The following is an 18,687-nucleotide window of genomic DNA, read 5'->3' as shown; positions in this document are numbered from 1 at the left end:
TATAGGTCAGGGTACTATACACATTCAGGAAATGTAACACAACCTGTGAGTTCCGGGGCTGACATGCTAGTGGGATGCAGGACAGTTGTGTTAGCAACATATAGAGATGTCTTTGTGAGTGGTCCGTCCACAGTTGAGAGAACAGAAAGACAAAATTAGCAAAGCAGAAATGGTTTCTTTTTCTTCTCATTTTCTTTCTCACCCACAAAGAAGCTGATCATTCGGTTGCACGTATTTATTAATTATTTCCTCTTTCTGCACAACAGGAAAGGAACCTTTGCCATGTGGGTGGGTGTGCTCTTATTCAGGGCTTTCTTTAAGGTGGGGCCACAGGAGAAACTTTGCATTTTCTTTTTTCTTTTTCCCAGAAGTAAGATTGGACCATCAATGTTGTTCATTCAAGGTTTCTTGCCCCAAATGAGGCTGATCTGGAATTATTCAGTCACCTTTTTTCTGAATAGTTGCAAATCTTTCACTTCAGACAGATTTGTTTTCTTGTTATCACACTGTTGTAGAAACACATCAGAGACATTGATTCATTTACAGGTGGTCCTTGTTTAACGACCATTTGTTCAGCAACTGTTCAAACTTATGACAGCATTGAACAAGTGGTAATTACGACGGGTCTTAATACTTACAGCCATCGCAGCAACCCCACGGTCACGTGATCACAATTTGCAGACCTTCCCTGCTGGCTTCCAACAAGCAAAGTCAATGGGAAAGCTGGCAGGAAGGTGCAAGTTGCGATCATGTGAGGTCCTCACTTGACAACCCAAACAGTCCTCGTTGAATGACAGCAACCAGGACTGTTAGCCCTCTCAGGTAAACCAGACAGAAAACACGATTAGATGAGCTAATCCTACTTTATTGTTAAGGCTACATTAACAGAATCTTGCAAGTCTGAAAGTACAAATCTCCTACCCTCCCTATTTACTGCCTGAGTAGTTAAGGCGGGTCCTTCCTAACTTTCTTTCTCTGGCTATTACTCCGTTGTGGACTCCTTTCTCTTTTATCTGATCGTTCCCTAGGCAGCATCTCTTCCCTTTGAGTCTCAAGGTCACCCTCACATTCCATCAGAGGGACTGCCAGAACTTCTGTCACTAAGCACCATATTCACATGATTATTCGACTTTCGACCACATCACTTAACAACAGAGTTTTCAGTCCCAATGAGCATTGTTAAGCAAGGACTACCTGTATTAGATTTATATCCCACCTTTATTTTGTGCAACTCAAAGGTGATGTACATAATCCCAACAGCAACAACAACCTTGTGAGATGAGTTGAGCTGAGAAAGAGCGATTGGCCCAAAGTCCCCAGCTGGCTTCCGTGCCTAAGGGAGGACGAGAACTCCCTTAGGATTTGGAGTTTGGAGTGGTGAAGGTTCTAGCCCAGCACCTTCACCACTCCACCAAACTGGCCCTTATTACATTTAATCAGGGGCACTGAGCAGATGCTTGACAACATCGCTTCAGAATGTTGAACTGGAGCGAATGGTTCTCATACATTAGGAGTGACATTTGCGGGCTTCTAGATATTGGTGAGTTTCACCTCCCAGCATCCCTCATCACTGGTCCTCAGCTGGGATTTGCATTCAGCCGTATCTGGAAGACTCCAAGCCCCCAACACAACCCCTGGTTGCAACCTTGCAGCTGCATTTGTCCACCTTATGAATTTTACTTGCACTTTTTGGCTGAGTGCACTGTATAAATTCAACCACTGGCATTAGTTTATGGTTCAGTGTATTGGTGCAGATCTAGGAAATGGGTGAATTCCATAACCAGCTTAAATGTGCTGTGTGAACTCAGCCCATACAGACAAATCAGTGCCATATGCCAGGATCCAATAAAGTACGGGAAAAGCTGGTCCGGTTGCATTTCTCCAGCTTCAAGTTCCTTCTGCCACACACAGTGGCAAAGAAGGATTGCTTCTCCCATTCCCTGCCATAAATGGTTGGTTTGAGCCACACCCTGGGAACTTTGGATCTATAGACTTGCAAAAGATAGTTGCTCTGAGAGAAAATCACCTGTGTAACACCTAGAAGGACCACAGCCCTTCTGGATTCTACATTAAGTGGAATAGAGAACATTGGCAAGGACCAGAACCCTTCCAGATTGTAAGGTAAGTGGAAAGAGGAGTCAGTGGGAACCAGAGAAGCTGATTGGGAAGATATTTGCCTCTGTTGATTGGGAAGAGCTGCTATTCATACTGTAGTAGTAAAATCAAATAATTAATGCTATTCCCTCCTTACCTCTCCTTATTTGACTACCCACCTTTTCCTTAAAGCAGAAATGCATAAACTGAATTCTGAGGACCAGAAAGGACTCACTGGACACCTTGGATATATTTTTCAGCCTGGGTCTTCCTAATCCAACACTGACTCCTACCCCACCTTGGCTCCAAATTATGATTTTGGATATAAATCAGTGGAAATGATTAACTGCATGAAGGAGAAATCTATGAAGTATAATTAAATGGACAGGTTGTGTCCTGATCTCACCTACTTCTTTCTCATGGTCCCATCGCTTTTGGGAGTGTGTCTAGGGCTAACAGCTCTGGGGTGCAACCATCTGGACAACTGTTGGATGGCAGGAAAGAAGTAAAACGTTCAGTGCCTCTTTACTGCCACCTAATGGTGACCTGACGTTTTGCAGCTCAGAAATGCCCCTAGCATTTTGTCGCTTGGCGGATGCAATTCTAAACCACGTTTTGCACTGTGGGAGAACGATAATCCTTGCCAGCAGAATACAGTGGTGTGCATCTGAATCTCTGCTTCTTGTTTCTTTTCCTGTGAAATGTTGCAAAGAACAGGAAAGACAATTCTACTCCTGGGAAGAATGCACCTAGCATTCTTATGCTCAACCATGTGGATGAACTTTTGGCCCATAATGAAATAAGCAGGAATGTGGGTGTGGCTATATGCTGGGTTTTGACCTTGTGACTCATAACTTAAACTCTCTATCCTAGTTTGAAAGTTCAAGAAGAAAAGCAAACACATGGTCTTCATCAGATGTAGAAATGCACTTGTAGTGTGTGAGTTATCAAGGAATGCGGAATTGGACAGCAGCTATTTTTGACGTCCTCACATTATTGCTAGTTTTCATTGGTTCATAAGTGCTTTGTAACTGTTAGCTTGTTTATCCAGTCGCTCCCGCTTTCTGAGATAGTTAAGCCAAAGAGATACAGGCCATTCAAGGTCATCCAATGAGTTTCCAAAATGAGCACATATTTTGAGCCAGAGGCACTTCAGATAGCAATGTCCTTCCCCCACACCACTCTGTGTGTAATTGAGTTTCATGCTAAAACAAAGTCACCATTTCTTTCTACCAGGGCTTCTGTGCCCTGCAATGGCTACTTAACGGATGCTTGTGGAAGGAGTGATGTTCTACACTTGCAAAGACAAAGTGAATGATACCAGGCCTGCATACAACCACTAAAAGGGTCCTGAATCTCTGCTGGGGATGGTAGGGGGTTAGCTCAGGGAGACAAGAAAATGGCAAAATATGGCAGAATTGCTTCATCTTGCATCTTTAAACAGGAGCCATTCAGCAGAAAGCTATACCCATGGTCCCAAAAGCTTCTTCCAAATCATTTTCAAAGCACATGCAACCCCATGCTTTGGAAATCATTTGTAAAATGCAATGCTATGCACACACACATCTTCAGTAGCTGGTCACTCTGAACCCAACTCTGTAGACTTCCATCTGTGTCACTTCCAACTGTTAGCTTAGAACGGGATTAAAGATGGCAGTGTTTGGAGTGCAAAAAGATCATATCTCATTTCTCACTTGAACCCTTCAGCCACAATCAGCAACTCCAGTCCATTATTTCTCTAAAAAGCTGGAATGCAAGGTTACCTTCCTAGCTTCTGTTATCAGCTTCTCCTTTCAGCTTCCCTGGAGAAAGGTCATTATTACAAGTTCCATTTCTTTTTATGTTTACTAGTAGTATCCCTTTCAAAGTGAGAAGGGCTGGCAAGCCATTCAATTAGAAATAAACCAATAAAATTGGGGCAATAAGCCAGATGAAAAAAAGCCTTTGAACCTGTTTGTGAATATATTGTACTTTCCCAACTGGGAGCTGAAAAGCCACACAGCCCTTAAGATGCTGAGAAGCCAGAAAGCTTAGTTGTGACCATCTCCGTGTTCTTCTTCCTGCATTCTCTGTCTATGTGATTTTTTCCCCTCCATTTTCTCTATCAACCAGCCAGTTAAGTTGTGATGTGGGAAATCCTCAGTTCTCAAACAATTTGGGGGAGTCTGTAGATATTATCTACTATCTTGAATGAAAGTTATTCACCCATGTGATCATTCCAAAGAGTGAACCAGAATGGATGGAACCTCTTCCATGTACAGTGGAACCTCAAGTTACAAATTTAATCCTTTCTGTGACTCTGGTTGCAACTCGAATTAGTCGCAACACGAGGCAAATTTTCCCATAAGGTTCAATGTAATTACCGTTAATCCGTTCTGGCGTGGAGGACAGGGAGGCGGCTATTGCTTGGAGGGAGAGTCAGGGGCGGAAAAATGGCCGCAGACCACGTGTCAGGGGTGGAAAAATGGCCGCGGACCACGTGTCATGGGTGGAAAAATGGCCGCGGACCATGCGTCACGGGAGGGAAAATGGCCGCAGATCCGATTCGTAACTCAAGATGGTTCGCAACACGAGGTAAATTTTTGGGGCCGGAGCTGGTCGTATCTCGAAAAATTCGTAAGGAGGGGCATTCGTAACTAGAGGTACCACTGTATAAGGCCCAAGGAATTACTCTATTCCTCCCCACAGAAACTCTGACATCCTTTCTTCCTTTTTCCATCTGTGCAGATGGCTGATTTTGCAGGTTGTTCTCACCTAATCCAGGACTACTGGGATCAGCTTGTGTGCTGGCTCGAACCATGTCCAGCTCCTCTGCTCCATTGGCTTCATGGCTCTGGCCTCATCACCCAGTCGGAGTATTTCTCCTTGCTGGAGAGCAGTCTCAGGAAGAACCAGGTTATTGCCATTCTGGAGAGGGTCAGTCACAAGCCAATAGAAAGCCAAATATTCCTGGAGAAGCTGAAGGAACTGCAAGAGATCTACAGCCCCGATCTTCAGCATTGGCTGCAAGAGAATGTGTCCAAGCCGAGCGTAGCAGAACCTTTTCTAATTCTACCAGGTATCACCATGGCACGATTGGTATTAGCTAAATGGGAAACAAGGCCTGACTACATGCTTGTTCTTCAGGGGCTCTTCTGCCTAGGGATTAGCAAGTCACTCACTTAATGTTCATCTCCCAAGCCAATCCTCAAGTTTCTGTTACTATATCTTTACCATAAAAGTAGTATTGGCTTACATGACTTTGGTTTCCTGGTCTGGTCCACCTTGAAGGGCCAACATATCCACAACACAAATGGGGTTGAGAAAAGAGGTAAAACATTATTTTATACCTGGAACAGCTAAAGTTGACTTTAAGCTGCTTCAGCTGTGGGCTGGAGATTAGATAAAGTACACGTCACAAGGCAAAAATGGTTACTGGTGTAATGATCATCCTGCAGTTAATGGGACAGGAAGATGAGCCCAGTGAGAGGAATAATTTCAAGCCAAGAGTTAGACCTTTTGCAGCTTCTAAATTGTTTCTATTCTTTCTAGATCCTCCATCTAAAAAGAAGAAACCCAAAAAGTACAAGTTGCCACAGATATCTGCAGGTAAGTTATGTTTCCACATCACCCTATGGGGAGTTTTTATTTGTTTAACATATTTATTCTGGTTGAGATGGTCTTTTAAAACTGCTTACAATTAAATCTGAGGCTAGTTGACCAGATTTCTTTAACTGGGTAGAGTTTGCTTTAGGACATTCAGTTGATACCTGAGTTCCCACATTGCATTAAGCAAGTGTTTCTCAACCTCAACAATTTGAAGATGTGTGGACTTCAACTCCCAGAATTCTAGAGCTGAAGTCCACACATATTTAAGTTGCTGAGGTTGAGAAATACTGCATTAAGCTATAATGTAGTTTGCTTGTCTCCAGCTTACTGAGTCATGCAAACCCAGACCTGGGATGCCAAAACTCCAGATGGCCGATTTCACAATGATCTTCTCCTGTCCCAGCAGATATGCAAAAGAACAACTGCTCAACTTTCCGCAGGGGCTTGAATCGACAAATCAAAGGTAAATATATCAAAAAGTGAAAAACAGGGATGTTATCAGCAGGTTTGGTATGAAGTTCTTGCAAACTAGTTGCCAAATTCTTTCTTTTCCCTTGAGGCCCAGCAAGCTCAGGTTGAGTGGAGAGGAGACCTCCTAGTCTTCAGCAGCAGGCACAGGCTGGTCACCTCTATACTCTCCTGTCTCACCTCTGCCAGCTGCCTCCTTTACAACCATAGCGCCTGTTGATGAGAAGGAAGCTAGTTCAGTCCCCTCTTAAGTAAGATCCAAGATAAAATCCAGCAGTCCAACCAAGCTGGAGGAGAAGGAGGAAGCAGGGGCAGAACTGGTTGTTGCCCAACTTTGGATAAGATCCTCTAGCAAAGGAATAAAAGAAGCAGATTATCCAACAAGAACCAAATAGGGGGATGGGACATGTGGAGAAAGATAATCCCAGGAACAGGAAGGTATGGATGAAGTTTGTTAGGAGCAAACAACTGGTGGCCTCTGATCAACCCTGGCCTCAATGAGCAGGTCACAGCTGCGGCCAAGAAGGCCTTTGCACAGGTTCATCTGGTGCACCAGCTGAGCCCTTTCCTGGATCAGGAGGCCCTTCAGACAGTCACTCATGCTCTAGTCACTTCACAACTCAATTATTACATAAGGCTGCCCTTGAAGACCACTCAGAAGCTTCCAGCAGGGTTGGTGCACCTTGGGTCCTTTCAATCAAATAGTGTCATCTTTCAGGACCCAAGAGCTGCACCTTCTCTGTCACAGCACCTACCCTCCAGAAAGCAGTTTCCCCTGCAATCTGGGTGGCCTTCTGGAGGATCTTGAAGACCTGACTCTTCTCCCAGGCCTTGGCCTAGGGTAGCTGGAGCCCCTTCTGAATTTATTGTTGATTGGATTCACCATCTTGTTCTTTATCTTCTTTTACTTAATTGTTTTGTTGGTTCTGCTTTGGATTGTTGTTGTAGTTTATCTTCTTTATTATATTGTGAGCTGCCCAGAGTTGCTTGGAATTGGGTGGCATCTCAGTTGAATAAATTAAATTAAATTAAATTAAATTAAATTAAATTAAATTAACCCTGACTTAAACATGTTCACCCAAATTGCTACCATAGCGGGAAAAGAGGAATTGGAAGGAGCAGCACTGATGATAAAATACCGTCATCCTACAGCTGGCAAACTGGGGAATTTCTCAGAAATCACGGCTTATCATAAATAAGCTGAGTCTTCCTGTATATAATTTATTTCTGTGATCCCCATTAGAGACTGTAAGACAAACAAGGTTGGGTCATGGGCTACCTGATCTGCACACTGATCCAAGCGTACAGCCTAGTTTCTGATTCTGTTTTGTGAAAGGAGCAATAAGCCGGGACCAGCTAGCTGACTTCCATAACCCTCATCTCTGAGCTCCACCATGTAAAGATATTCTTCAAATGGGAATTTGATATTGATTTGCATACTCCCTAACATTCAACGCTGCCTATTTCATCAAAATCATACTGCAAATTTACTTCTGTTCTTGCTTTCCCAGCTGCCCTGCAAAACTACCGTCGCTTGTTGCTGACCCAAACTGACAAGCTGCGCACCAATGTGGAAGATAGTGAGCCATGCAAATGTCCTGCAATCTACTATCCTGACCTCCTGCTACTCAACAGGCCCTATTCCAGCCCCACCAGCCATGACTACGTGCAGCTGGCCTCTCAGCGGGCATGGCTCCATTCCTTCCATGCCTCTTCCCGCCTGGACCTGCGTCATCTTTTCTCTCCTCTTCCCCAGGAGAGCTCCCCACCTCATCGTGTGATGCTGAGTGGCCCTGCCGGCATCGGCAAGACTGTCACTGTCCAGCAGATCCTCCATCACTGGGCACTGGGCACAGCCTTCCAAGGTTTTCTTTGTGTCCTGGATTTTTCCTTCCAGGAGCTGAGTCTCATCACCACAACCCAGAGTTTAGAAGAGCTGATCTGCTGTAAGTTCACACACCTGAACGGAGTTCTCCCTGCACTGCTGGAGCGACCGAGGGAGCTCCTCCTGATTTTGGATGGACTGGATGAGTTCAGGCATCCACTGGACAGCAAAGAACCCTGCCTCTGGTCACATGAGTCAGCCCATGTGAAAGATCTGGTGTGTGGTCTCCTCTATGGGACCTTGCTTCCTGAGTCCACCATTTTGGTCACATCCAGATCTTCCATTACCCTCCCATCAGATCTTTTTAACCGTCATGTTTTTGTCCTTGGTTTACAAGAAGCACAGGTAAAGGACTATTTCTTCCAGTTCTTCCAGAGCCCCAAACATGGCATGGAAGTGTTGAGCTACATCTCATCTCACCATGGCTTAGCCAACTTTACCTTCATTCCTCTCTACTGCTTCATTCTCTGTACAGCTCTGGGGCAATACTTCCCAGATGAGGGGATGAACCAGGCCTCCCCACCCAGCACCATCACGGAGATATATCTTCTTTATGTGTGCACCATCCTGCAGTTGCACAAGCCTCCAACTCAACAAGCAGCAGCAATTCAGTGTGATCTAAGAAGGGACAAAGACTTGCTACTGCAGCTTGGTGAGCTTGCCTATGCTGGTCTGCTAAGGGGACAGACTGTGTTCTATGCAGATGACCTACAGGAGTTTGGTTTTGATCCACAGAACCTGCCATCTGCTTACCTGAATCAGATTTTCTTCAAGGAGACCAATGAAGTCTACAGCTTCTTCCACTTGACCATACAGGAGTTTTTGGCTGCATTATATTCAGTGATTATCTTGGACTTCGATGCTAGCGAATTAACTTCTTGCCTGGATCTCTGGTGGAATGGAAAAACTGCAGAAGATGGAGCTGCCAGTAGCCCTCTGTCCCCAGCAGAGGGATCTGCCAGTGGACTTTACAGTTATACCTGGCAATTCCTGAACAGAGACCCACAGTGGGACAAATTGCAAATGTTTTCCAGGTTTTTCATGGGGTTGTTGACCGCTAGACTAGAAGGCAAGCTGGAAGGATTGGCTGGGAGTTTGACAGGGAAACCATTCAGGCGTTTGGCAGACTGGTTTGGGAAGAAGGTTTCATATGAATCAGGTCAGAAGTTGCTGTCCTTGATACATTGCTTAGCAGAGCTGCACCAGGATGATGTGACCCGGCAGGTAGCTTCCAAGATGGACGAGGTGGATCTGTTCAAGGTGTCATTGAACGTGGCTGATTGCGCAGCTTTGGGATATGTACTGAGTTGCTCACAGTCTCAGGTGCTCCAGAATCTCAACTTGAGCTACAGCAATATGGGCACCGAAGGACTGAAGCAGCTTCAGGAGCATCTCTGTCACTGCAAAACTTTGCAGTGAGTATCTATTTGGCAGTTGGCTGGCTTTGACCTAAATAGGTGGGGATGATGAGATGGCAAGAAATCAATATCCTATTCCCAGCTATGCAAGAGAGGCAGAATCTGGGGCAGATCTACTCCACATTGTAGAGGTGCATTGCTTTAAAACTACTTTGAATCCTCTGCCTTTTCCATGCCGTGACATTCCTGGGGAATTAGAGTTTTATGGATGTGCTAAACCTTGAAGACTAATTCTAGAACCTCTCCTGTTCATAAAAGTGTAGTTGCTAGGATGACCTGTCCATGGAAGGAAGGATTATTTGTAGCGTCTTCATTAACTTATTCAGAAATTGGGTTACACTGTTGGACTTCCTAGCTCCTATCCACTTTTTGGGGTTTAACATCATTACACTCAACCCAATGCTTCCACCCTGGTTGGGGCTCCAACCCCTTCCTGGAAAATTCAAACCTAAACAAAGAGGTCACCACCACCCCAAAAGTATAATTATTCTTAGTCTTCTTATCCAAACTACTTTACAGAAATCAAATACTTAAAATGGAAAATGCGGTTACTGTCCTCTTATACTGCAGTAAGAATCATGTGGAACAACTCTGTTGGGAATTGATCTAGTGAATCCCTTTCTTGTCTTTATAGCAATAGCTCTTGCTAAAGGATCTTGCAACTAGCCCCTTTCCTTCTGCATACACATGGGCACGCACAGACTCAGAATCGGCAACCTTTCCCTGAGGTCTCTTTGGAGCTGGTCCCTCACTGGAGGCTTGCGGTTGTAAAGCCATAGTACCTGCTAAGCAATCCAACCACATGTCCTGCCTGATCAGCCCAATTCTTCTCTCTCCAGCCTGTCACCTTCATGTCTCCTCCTTGAATTCTGCCACCCATAACCATGTTGTTCTCTGCCACAATATTTCCTCTGCCCCCACCTCTCATTTTCCTTGCGTAGTTCTGAGTTCCTACCTAAGTTTCATTTCTGCTCTTTCACCCTTTTAGAAAGTCCCTTCCTCAAGCCTTTGTTTAAAGTTTGTTTTTTTTCTTTCTCCAACTAATCTCTTGCCAAAGAAACTCTCCCATTCCAATTGCAACTAGGTGGTGCATATTTATGCCGATGGGGCATCCTCAATCTAGTGCCTTCCAAATGGGTCACATTATATTATGAAAATCAAGGAGCTGAAACCCAAGCCCATCTGGAGAGGATGGTTAGGACAAGCAGTTGTGGGTGATGGTGGTGCTGCTTTAAATACCACACAAGTTCCCTTTTCTGGTTCATTAAATCCTGATCACACTTGTCCTAAAGAGGAATCTGACCTGTTTAACCAGGGCAGCTAAAGATAGTGACTGTAACCGTACAAGCACGCCAGAGGTGGTTAACCTTGATGTTTAATCGGTTTGATAAGCTGACGGTTCTGTGGGTTGTGTAAATCCACAAAATGGGCTAATGGGTTAATTCTGTAGCCAAGTGAAGCAAACTGAGTTCATTGTGTTTCAGACTGCGATATAATTCTCTGGACTGGCAAGCAGCAGCAATCGAAGCAGCCGTCCTAAGATCCCCCCGGTGCTGTCTGAAAAGACTGATGTGAGTAGATACTCTCATAAAATGCTTCCTTTAAAATGCAGGCTGGCTGGGGAATTCTGGGAGTTGAAGTCCACATATCGTTTCTCAACCTTGAGAACTTTAAGATGTGTGGACTTCAACTCCCAGAATTCTGAGAGTTGAAGTCCACCCATATTAAAGTTGCCAAGATTGAGAAACACTGCTTTAGGACTACTTCTGATGAAACTTTCTTCATGCAATTAAGCTTCCTAAATTACAGATTTTTATAGTGGGTTTTGGACTTCCTATTTGGTTTAGAACCCTCCTGGATTGTCCCACTGTTTCTATCAATGGAAGGTTGGAAAGAGATTGAAAGAGAGACTCTCTCCCTCTCTCAGCAGGATAACTCTCCAAAAACTGAACCCAAAGTGACCATCTTTGGTATGGTGGGAGAAGCCAGAAAAAAAAAAATCCAACCAGGGTGAAAAATGGACTAGATCTGGCCAGGGGCTACAAAGAAAAATAATTGCCCCAGGGCATCCCCATTGGAGGGATAGTTGGGCAGTGCCTCAGAAGCATTGCTGATGCTCCATTCTAAGCTCCACCTTTCCTGGCCACCTTATCCAGAGTAGAGCTTGCACGCATACACACAATTACAACATATCATTTTGTTGCACTGGAGCCTCCTATGCCAACTGTTGGTAAAAGGGATGGAAAGCTTTCCAAAAATTCTGCAAACTTTCCCCCCTTTTCCCCCATCTGTAGAAAATTTATTCAGACAAGAAAATGAATAAATAACAAAGGGACTGGTTCTTTGGGTGGCTGGGGGCCACAGCTGATATTCTGCGGTAGGAAGAGAGCCTCACCAGGAGACCTTATTATGCTAACTGGGTGGAACCCCCTTACTATATGGCCAGGGTGGGCTCTTTAGTCCTTTCTTCAGTTTTATTTGAAAAACCCTAAGATCTGCCAGATTGAATCCATTCTGATAAAACCATCTGCACTTTCCTACTTAAGACTTCTCAAGATGTTGTGAGTTGGAATGCAACGTCTGGATGATTTTGGCAGGCTAAATAAAACTGCCTGTTACTTTGCATACATTTTCTACTCCACCCTAGGCTTTGTGGAAACTGCCTGAGATCTCACGGGGCAAATCTCTTATGGAATGCCCTTCGCAATAATGCCACCCTAGAAGAGCTTCACATGGACATGACGGACATGACGGACAGAGGCCTCAATAACATTTTGGATTCTCTATCAGGAAATACAACACTCAGGCTCCTGAGGTGAGTTTGGTTAGCTACTTGTTCATTTTGAGACTTTTCGCCAACACTCTGATTGCCTTAATGTTGACTTTGCAAAGATACATGGAAAATTAATTCAAAATCCTAGGTGAGCTGTCACCAGTTCAACTGGAGGTCAATTCACTTGATTTCGAGCCAGCATTGGGCATCTGGCCTGAGAATTATGGGAACTGAAACCCAACATAATTGAAGGGCACTCAGTTGGGGAAGAAGACTACCTTAACAGAATTACAAGAGAGGGAAAAGAGTGGAACCTGTTACAAACCATCTGTGTAAAGGTTAACAAACAAAAATGCTGGAAAATTTAGTGTACGTATTATTGAAGACACCTCCAATATTGATATATTACACGTGGGATGGAAATAGCACCACTCTCATTATAAGTTGTGCAAAATTGCTCCAAAGTTTCGCTTTTCTAAAAAAATTTTTGGGATACTTCATACAAGAATTGTGTGTAGGTTGGATTACAAGACCCATCGTACCCCTCCACCTTGTGGATAGTCTGTCTGGAGATGAGAGGAGGTTCAGCCCAAGAAATAGGGAGGACTACAGGATGGGGAAGGCTAACCATCATGATGCCATCATTTTTTTCTTATAGTTGCTAATAAAATACAGTAAATTCTCATTATTTGCAGTAGTTACATTCTATAAAATTGCTACGAACACTGAATTAATAAATACTGAACCATTGTTCCTAGGGAAATACAGGGTTAGAGTCCTATAAGCCTCTGGTCACATCGTTTTAATCAACCAATCAATCAATACATAACCCTGTTTTATTGTGCTTCTGTTTAAAGGCACCTTATTTCATGTTTATATATTTCTTACAAAAAAAGAAGCCCTGGAAAAAAAAATAAAGATTAAGCATTTAAAGTTTTATTTAAAAACCTTACTTTTGATGGCCATTTTAACCAGCGAGACCACTGAGAGAACGCACACATGCACAGAGCGGTGACTAAAAAATGTTTGCCCCTCTGTGCATGTCCGCAAATAACCAAGAACCGAGTCTTGATTTCGGGGTTACAAATAAATTTTAGCAAATAGGCAAATTTGCAAATATGGAACCTGCGAATAACGAGGATTGCCTGGCCACACAGCAATTCCATTAGAAAGTAAACGCAATTGTACCTTTTGCTTTTGGTATTAGAAGTAATTCATCGCTTATCTTAGCTTTATTGTAACAGCACTCCTTTTAACTGCGTCTCACCACACCAATTTCAAATCCTTTCTCAGTGTCCCAGGAAACAGACTTAGCCAAACGGGCCAACAGATCCTCTGTGAGTTGCGTCACAGAAAACCCAAACTTAAGATTGTCACCAGTTTCCTGTCTGATGTGGGTTTGCTCCAGAAGTATCTGGATTGGGTGGAAGAGATCCAAGTCGAACCCAAGCAAATGGAGTCTGTCAAGAATGCCAACGCACTGGACTTGATTCTGGAAACTTTGAAAGACGCAGATGATCCAGATGTTAGCCAGGAAGCTCAGGAAAAGGCTGGACAGCTAAAGCAGAAGATCCATGCTCTCCTGAAAGAGAAGGAAGAAGAACAGAGCAACAAAACCTATTTAATCTGATCTGTAAACTGGGACAATGTTTTTGAGTCAACAGATACCCTCTCCCAGGAGAACTTCTCGTCTCTTCAGCTTGAGCCCATTCATGCTTTTCATTAAACAGGACAGTATTCCTTGACTTAGCCCTTAATTAATAGTGATATAGGGATGATAACTTACATCAGGTGGAATTATTGGTCGTAAATAACAAAGAATGATCTATTTGGCTGATGTTCAAAATCTCAAGAAAATGGTGCTTATGTTGTCTCCTAACAGTATCTTTCTAAGTAAAGGTGTTACATTCAGTTCCTTCTATAGGGGCTTTACAAAACCAGAAAAGGAAACACATGTGTCTTTTGTTAAACCCAAGTGTTTGTGATTTTGCAATATCCCACAGCTGGATAAATGATGTAAAGGGCTTATAGGTATGGTCAAGCAGTGCAGAAAAATCAAGAGTTTAAATTTCCTTTAGATGTTGATGAGGTTTTGGTTCAATTCATACAACCCAGAGTCAAGGAGAGCAGCAAATGCAGCTTCTTTCCCCCAGAGGTTTATTGTTCTTGTTATAACATGACTTGCCATTTAGGCAATGATTTCAGTTAACTGGCAGAATCTTCATTTATTGTATTTTTGGCTTGAGCTTAGGGGCAAACATGCTTCAGATTAACATCTTGTTTTCTAGGATCTCTCCCTTTAGAGCAGTGTTTTTCAACCTTGGCAACTTGACGATGTGTGGACTTCAACTCCCAGAATTCCCCAGCCAGCATGCTGGCTGGGGAATTCTGGGAGTTGAAGTCCACGCATCGTCAAGTTGCCAAGATTGAAAAACACTGCTCTAGAGTTTGAGAGACAAACAACATGAAGGGACATTTTATCATGTTGGTGGACATGTAAAAAAGCTAAAAAATTCTGGATACAAATACATATATTAATTCAGAAGATTTCAAAGGTTAAAGGAGAACTGAAAGCAGAGATTTTTCTTTTGGGATTAATGTCATGGAACTTTGTTTTTATATATGACAACTGCAGAGAGACTATTATGTGCTAATATGGTGAAGATGATGGAACTTGCAGAGATGGTTAAATTAATGTCCGTGATCAGAGAAAAGACAATATCTACAGTTATGCCTGACTGGAAACCCCTTACAGACTTTTTGCATGAAATGGGGAAAAAAATGCACTTATGATTTGTGATTTTGATGATTAGGAAAAAAAATGGATAACAGAAAAAAGTGAGTTTTTTTTTGTAATTGTAGAGTAAATTTTGTAATGATACTTACATTTGCTAAAATGGAAATTGGAAGCACTTTCTCTTCATTCTTTCTTTCTGCACTTTTCTTTTTTTTTCTTTTTTCTTTCTCTCTTTCTATGTTCTCTTTATTTTGAATTAGTTTGTGTTTTTATGTTCTCTTTAAAACTTTTCATAAAATTTATATATATGAGAGAGAGAGAGAATGAAACCAGGGTATAGGGACAGCAGTACAAACAGGATACGTGTCATGCGTAGCACTACATAAATCATCTCTCTTTTCCTCATCTTGATCTGTTGTGAGATGTATATTTCCACCTACAACCTCCTTCAAACATTAGGACAAAAATCCAGTTGCTCAATTAAATCTTCATCTGGGACACATTGGGAAATCAATGGGGCGGGTATAGCCTTAAGTGGGAAGCTGAAAACACTCAAAAGGGGAAAGGTAATGGCAGATCAAGTCTATCTTGTTGCCAAGAAAACTCCCTGGGCTGGTTCACGCGGTCACCAGGAACGCAGCTTGGCTGGAGCAGATCTTCGGCCCTTGATGTAAGGAGGCAGACCTTCCATAAGTTTATGAGAAATTCATTTATAACCAGAGCGATGCAGGCCCCAGGTCTGCTGATGGGACCTGAGATGCGAAGGGAGCCCAAAACATCCCTCTTCTGCCCATCGGAAAGGAAATTCATATGGCCAAAGAGATGCACGGATTTACTTTCCTGCCCTTTCTCTTTCCAAGGTGCATCACGAAGAAGCTTCAACGCCACCCCTTTAAACAAAAAAGCCCCCCCCCCCAATATCTGCTGTTAAGAATTAAAACAACTCTACTAAGTAAACTAAACTGAGTCAAGGAATTTCGACTGCTGGGATCCAGGAAGAGGGCGCTCTCTGGAACAATCTACCTCCCGAGGTGCGGTGTGCCCCACTCTCATGGCCTTCAGGAAGAGCGTGAAAACCTGGCTACGCCAGAAGGCTTGGGGGCCAGATGGGGGCTCCCACCAGTGGAAGTGGCTTGTGGGGTAATTGACCTTGCCCCCCCCCCGGTCATCTTGAATGGTTTTTAGTATTTACGTATAGGGTTGTTTTCGAATCGGATTTTAATTGATTCATTCATTTTCATTCTTTATATGGTATTGTTTTTTAATGGCTTGGGTTTGTGGTAACTGTGAGCCGCTCAGAGTCACCTGTTGGGGGAGATGGGCGGCATACAAATTTAATAAATGGAAGGGCATTGTTTTAGTACATGGTTTGGTACCATGTGGGCGTGTTCCACCTAATGCATAACATCCATTTAATAGTGCATTTTATTTTACATTATGTTGAAAACTTGCAACTTGCTTTTTGCCTTTTAAAGAGCACAGCATTCCCCCACCCCATTTTCCTTTAGAAACAGCCAGCCGTTAGATGCCTGACTGTCTTTGAATAAAGAAGTTGTAAATTAGCTTGGTACCAGGCAAAGAAAGTTGCCAAGAGAGAGAGACCCTGAATTTCAAAAAGGGACAAAGAGATAAGAAAGATTGACAGGATGTTTCCTTGGTAACAAGAAAGCTAAACTTAGATTCACCTCTTTAGGACCCATCTTTACCCCTCCCCTAGACCATCCCAAAAATCCTTTGTATGGGCATGAGAGGATGCACTGATTTGGATTTTTTTACACCTGTACCTTTCTATAAAGCCTCTGATGTTTGCTTTGCAAGGTGTGGTTTCAATCAGCATTCATTGCCACGGTGTTGATTGGGCTCAGCCAGTTGTGTCTTGGCCAAGATACATCTGTTAACTTTTACAGAAGTCTCGTCTCAAGTTTTTGTTGGGCTCTCTGAAACTTGGGTAGCGAATGAATGAAATAAAATAAGCGTGCGGACCAGTGTTTCTCAACCTTGACGACTTTAAGATGGGTGGACTTCAACTCCCAGAATTCCCCATGCTGGCTGGGGAATTCTGGGAGTTGAAGTCCACACATCTTAAAGTCGCCAAGGTTGAGAAACACTGGTTTAGGGCGTCCCAAAGTTTGCGGCGACACGGATGCAGGCGGTGGCGGGTGCTGGGCGGACTTCCATAGGGACTTGTGTAGGTTGGCCCGCGCTATATGTCAGCTCAAAGTCTTACTCTGCCCCAGGGTTTCTCAACCTTGACAACTTTTAAGAGGGGTGGAGTTCAACTCCCAGAATTCCCCAGCCAGCAATTTCCCCCTCTCTCTTTTTCTTTCTCTTTCGGTCTCTCTCCCACCCCCACCAGGTGAGGTCTTTCCCCCTCCCTCTCCCACCCCCAAGGGGCTTAACGTAGCTTGACATGTGCCATATGTCAACCAAAGTCTGCACTAGGGTTTCTCAACCTTTGGCAACTAAGATGGGTGGACTTCAACTCCCAGAATTCCCCATGCTGGCTGGGGAATTCTGGGAGTTGAAGTCCACCCATCTTAGTTGCCAAAGGTTGAAAAACCCTGGTGCAGACTGTAAGACTTTGAGCTGACATATAGCGCAGGTCAACCTACATAAGTCCCTCATTGGTGGGAGAGGGAGGGAGAAAGACCTCACCTGGTCACCCTGGGCGGAGAGATAGACCGAAAGAAAAAGAGGCGGGGGGGAATTGCTGGCTAGGGAATTCTGGGAGTTGAAGTCCACCCATCTTAGTTGCCAAAGGTTGAGAAACCCTGGTGCAGACTTTGGTTGACATATGGCACATGTCAAGCTACATAATTCCCTTGGGGGTGGGAGAGGGAGGGGGAAAGACCTTACCTGGTGGGGTGGGAGAGAGACCGAAAGAGAAAGAAAAAGAGAGAGGGGGAAATTGCTGGCTGGGGAATTCTGGGAGTTGAACTCCACCCCTCTTAAAAGTTGTCAAGGTTGAGAAACCCTGGGGCAGAGTAAGACTTTGAGCTGACATATAGCGCGGGCCAACCTACACAAGTCCCTATGGAAGTCCGCCCAGCGCCCGCCACCGCCTGCATCCGTGTCGCCGCAAACTTTGGGACGCCCTAAACCAGTGTTTCTCAACCTTGGCGACTTTAAGATGTGTGGACTTCAACTCCCAGAATTCCCCAGCCAGCCTGGCTGGCTGGGGAATTCTGGGAGTTGAAGTCCACACATCTTAAAGCTGCCAAGGTTGAGAAACACTGCCCTAAACGCACCACTCGCGCTCAGAGTTACACGCGAGATCCATCTACATGTGATCCTGTTCAGCCCCGTTGAACTCGGGGGTGGGAGAGGGGGGGAGGAAGATTGTCCTGGTTGGGGCGGGGGAAGAGAGACAGACAGAAAGAGAAAGAGAGGGGGGGAAAGTCTTTTTATGTATAGGATTTTTTTCCCTACAGTCTGACTTTTTAACTAATTAAAAGTTAAAAGTGGGTCTTTATATTTTAAATTGTTTTCGGGTTTCACTCGACCTGCGAGCCGCCAGAGTCACCCTCCGGGAGAGATAGGCGGCATACAAATGTAATAACTAACTAACTAACTACCGCAAAAACTCACACCTTTCTTCCTCGCTGCTGAAATTACTTGCTCATTAGCATTCGCCCCGCCCCTTCCCTTAGCCCCGCCCCCGCCGCAGCCCCGTGCTTTTTCTCCGCGAGCGAGATCGCGGCCCGCGAAAAGGGGGAGGGAGACA

The 18,687-nt window shown here is 44.1% G+C and overlaps 1 protein-coding gene across 2 annotated transcripts; it reads left to right on the top strand.

The window, feature by feature from the left end:
- The first annotated feature begins 2,036 nt into the window (after positions 1-2,036).
- Positions 2,037-14,580, top strand: LOC103051693 (NACHT, LRR and PYD domains-containing protein 12-like). Of its 2 annotated transcripts, none has more exons than XM_088139979.1 (8): positions 2,037-2,121; positions 4,822-5,152; positions 5,626-5,682; positions 6,089-6,145; positions 7,662-9,450; positions 10,938-11,024; positions 12,101-12,268; positions 13,520-14,580. In XM_088139979.1, the coding sequence occupies exons 2-8, from the start codon at positions 4,822-4,824 to the stop codon at positions 13,854-13,856; spliced, it is 2,826 nt and encodes a 941-aa protein (XP_087996105.1). In that variant the 5' UTR covers positions 2,037-2,121; the 3' UTR covers positions 13,857-14,580. The 2 variants fall into 2 exon arrangements, with proteins under 2 accessions (XP_087996105.1, XP_087996104.1); XM_088139978.1 differs by having other exon boundaries at positions 6,086-6,145.
- The last annotated feature ends 4,107 nt before the right edge of the window (positions 14,581-18,687 follow it).

The sequence above is a fragment of the Python bivittatus genome, unplaced genomic scaffold (assembly GCF_059951505.1).
Source record: "Python bivittatus isolate LINGU-HERP-01145 unplaced genomic scaffold, Pbiv_v1 ctg000310_np1212, whole genome shotgun sequence".
NCBI classification, from domain to species: Eukaryota; Metazoa; Chordata; class Lepidosauria; order Squamata; family Pythonidae; genus Python; species Python bivittatus.
The sequence above is the reverse complement of the archived record's forward strand: the minus strand, read 5'-3'. Positions and strand labels throughout refer to the sequence as shown.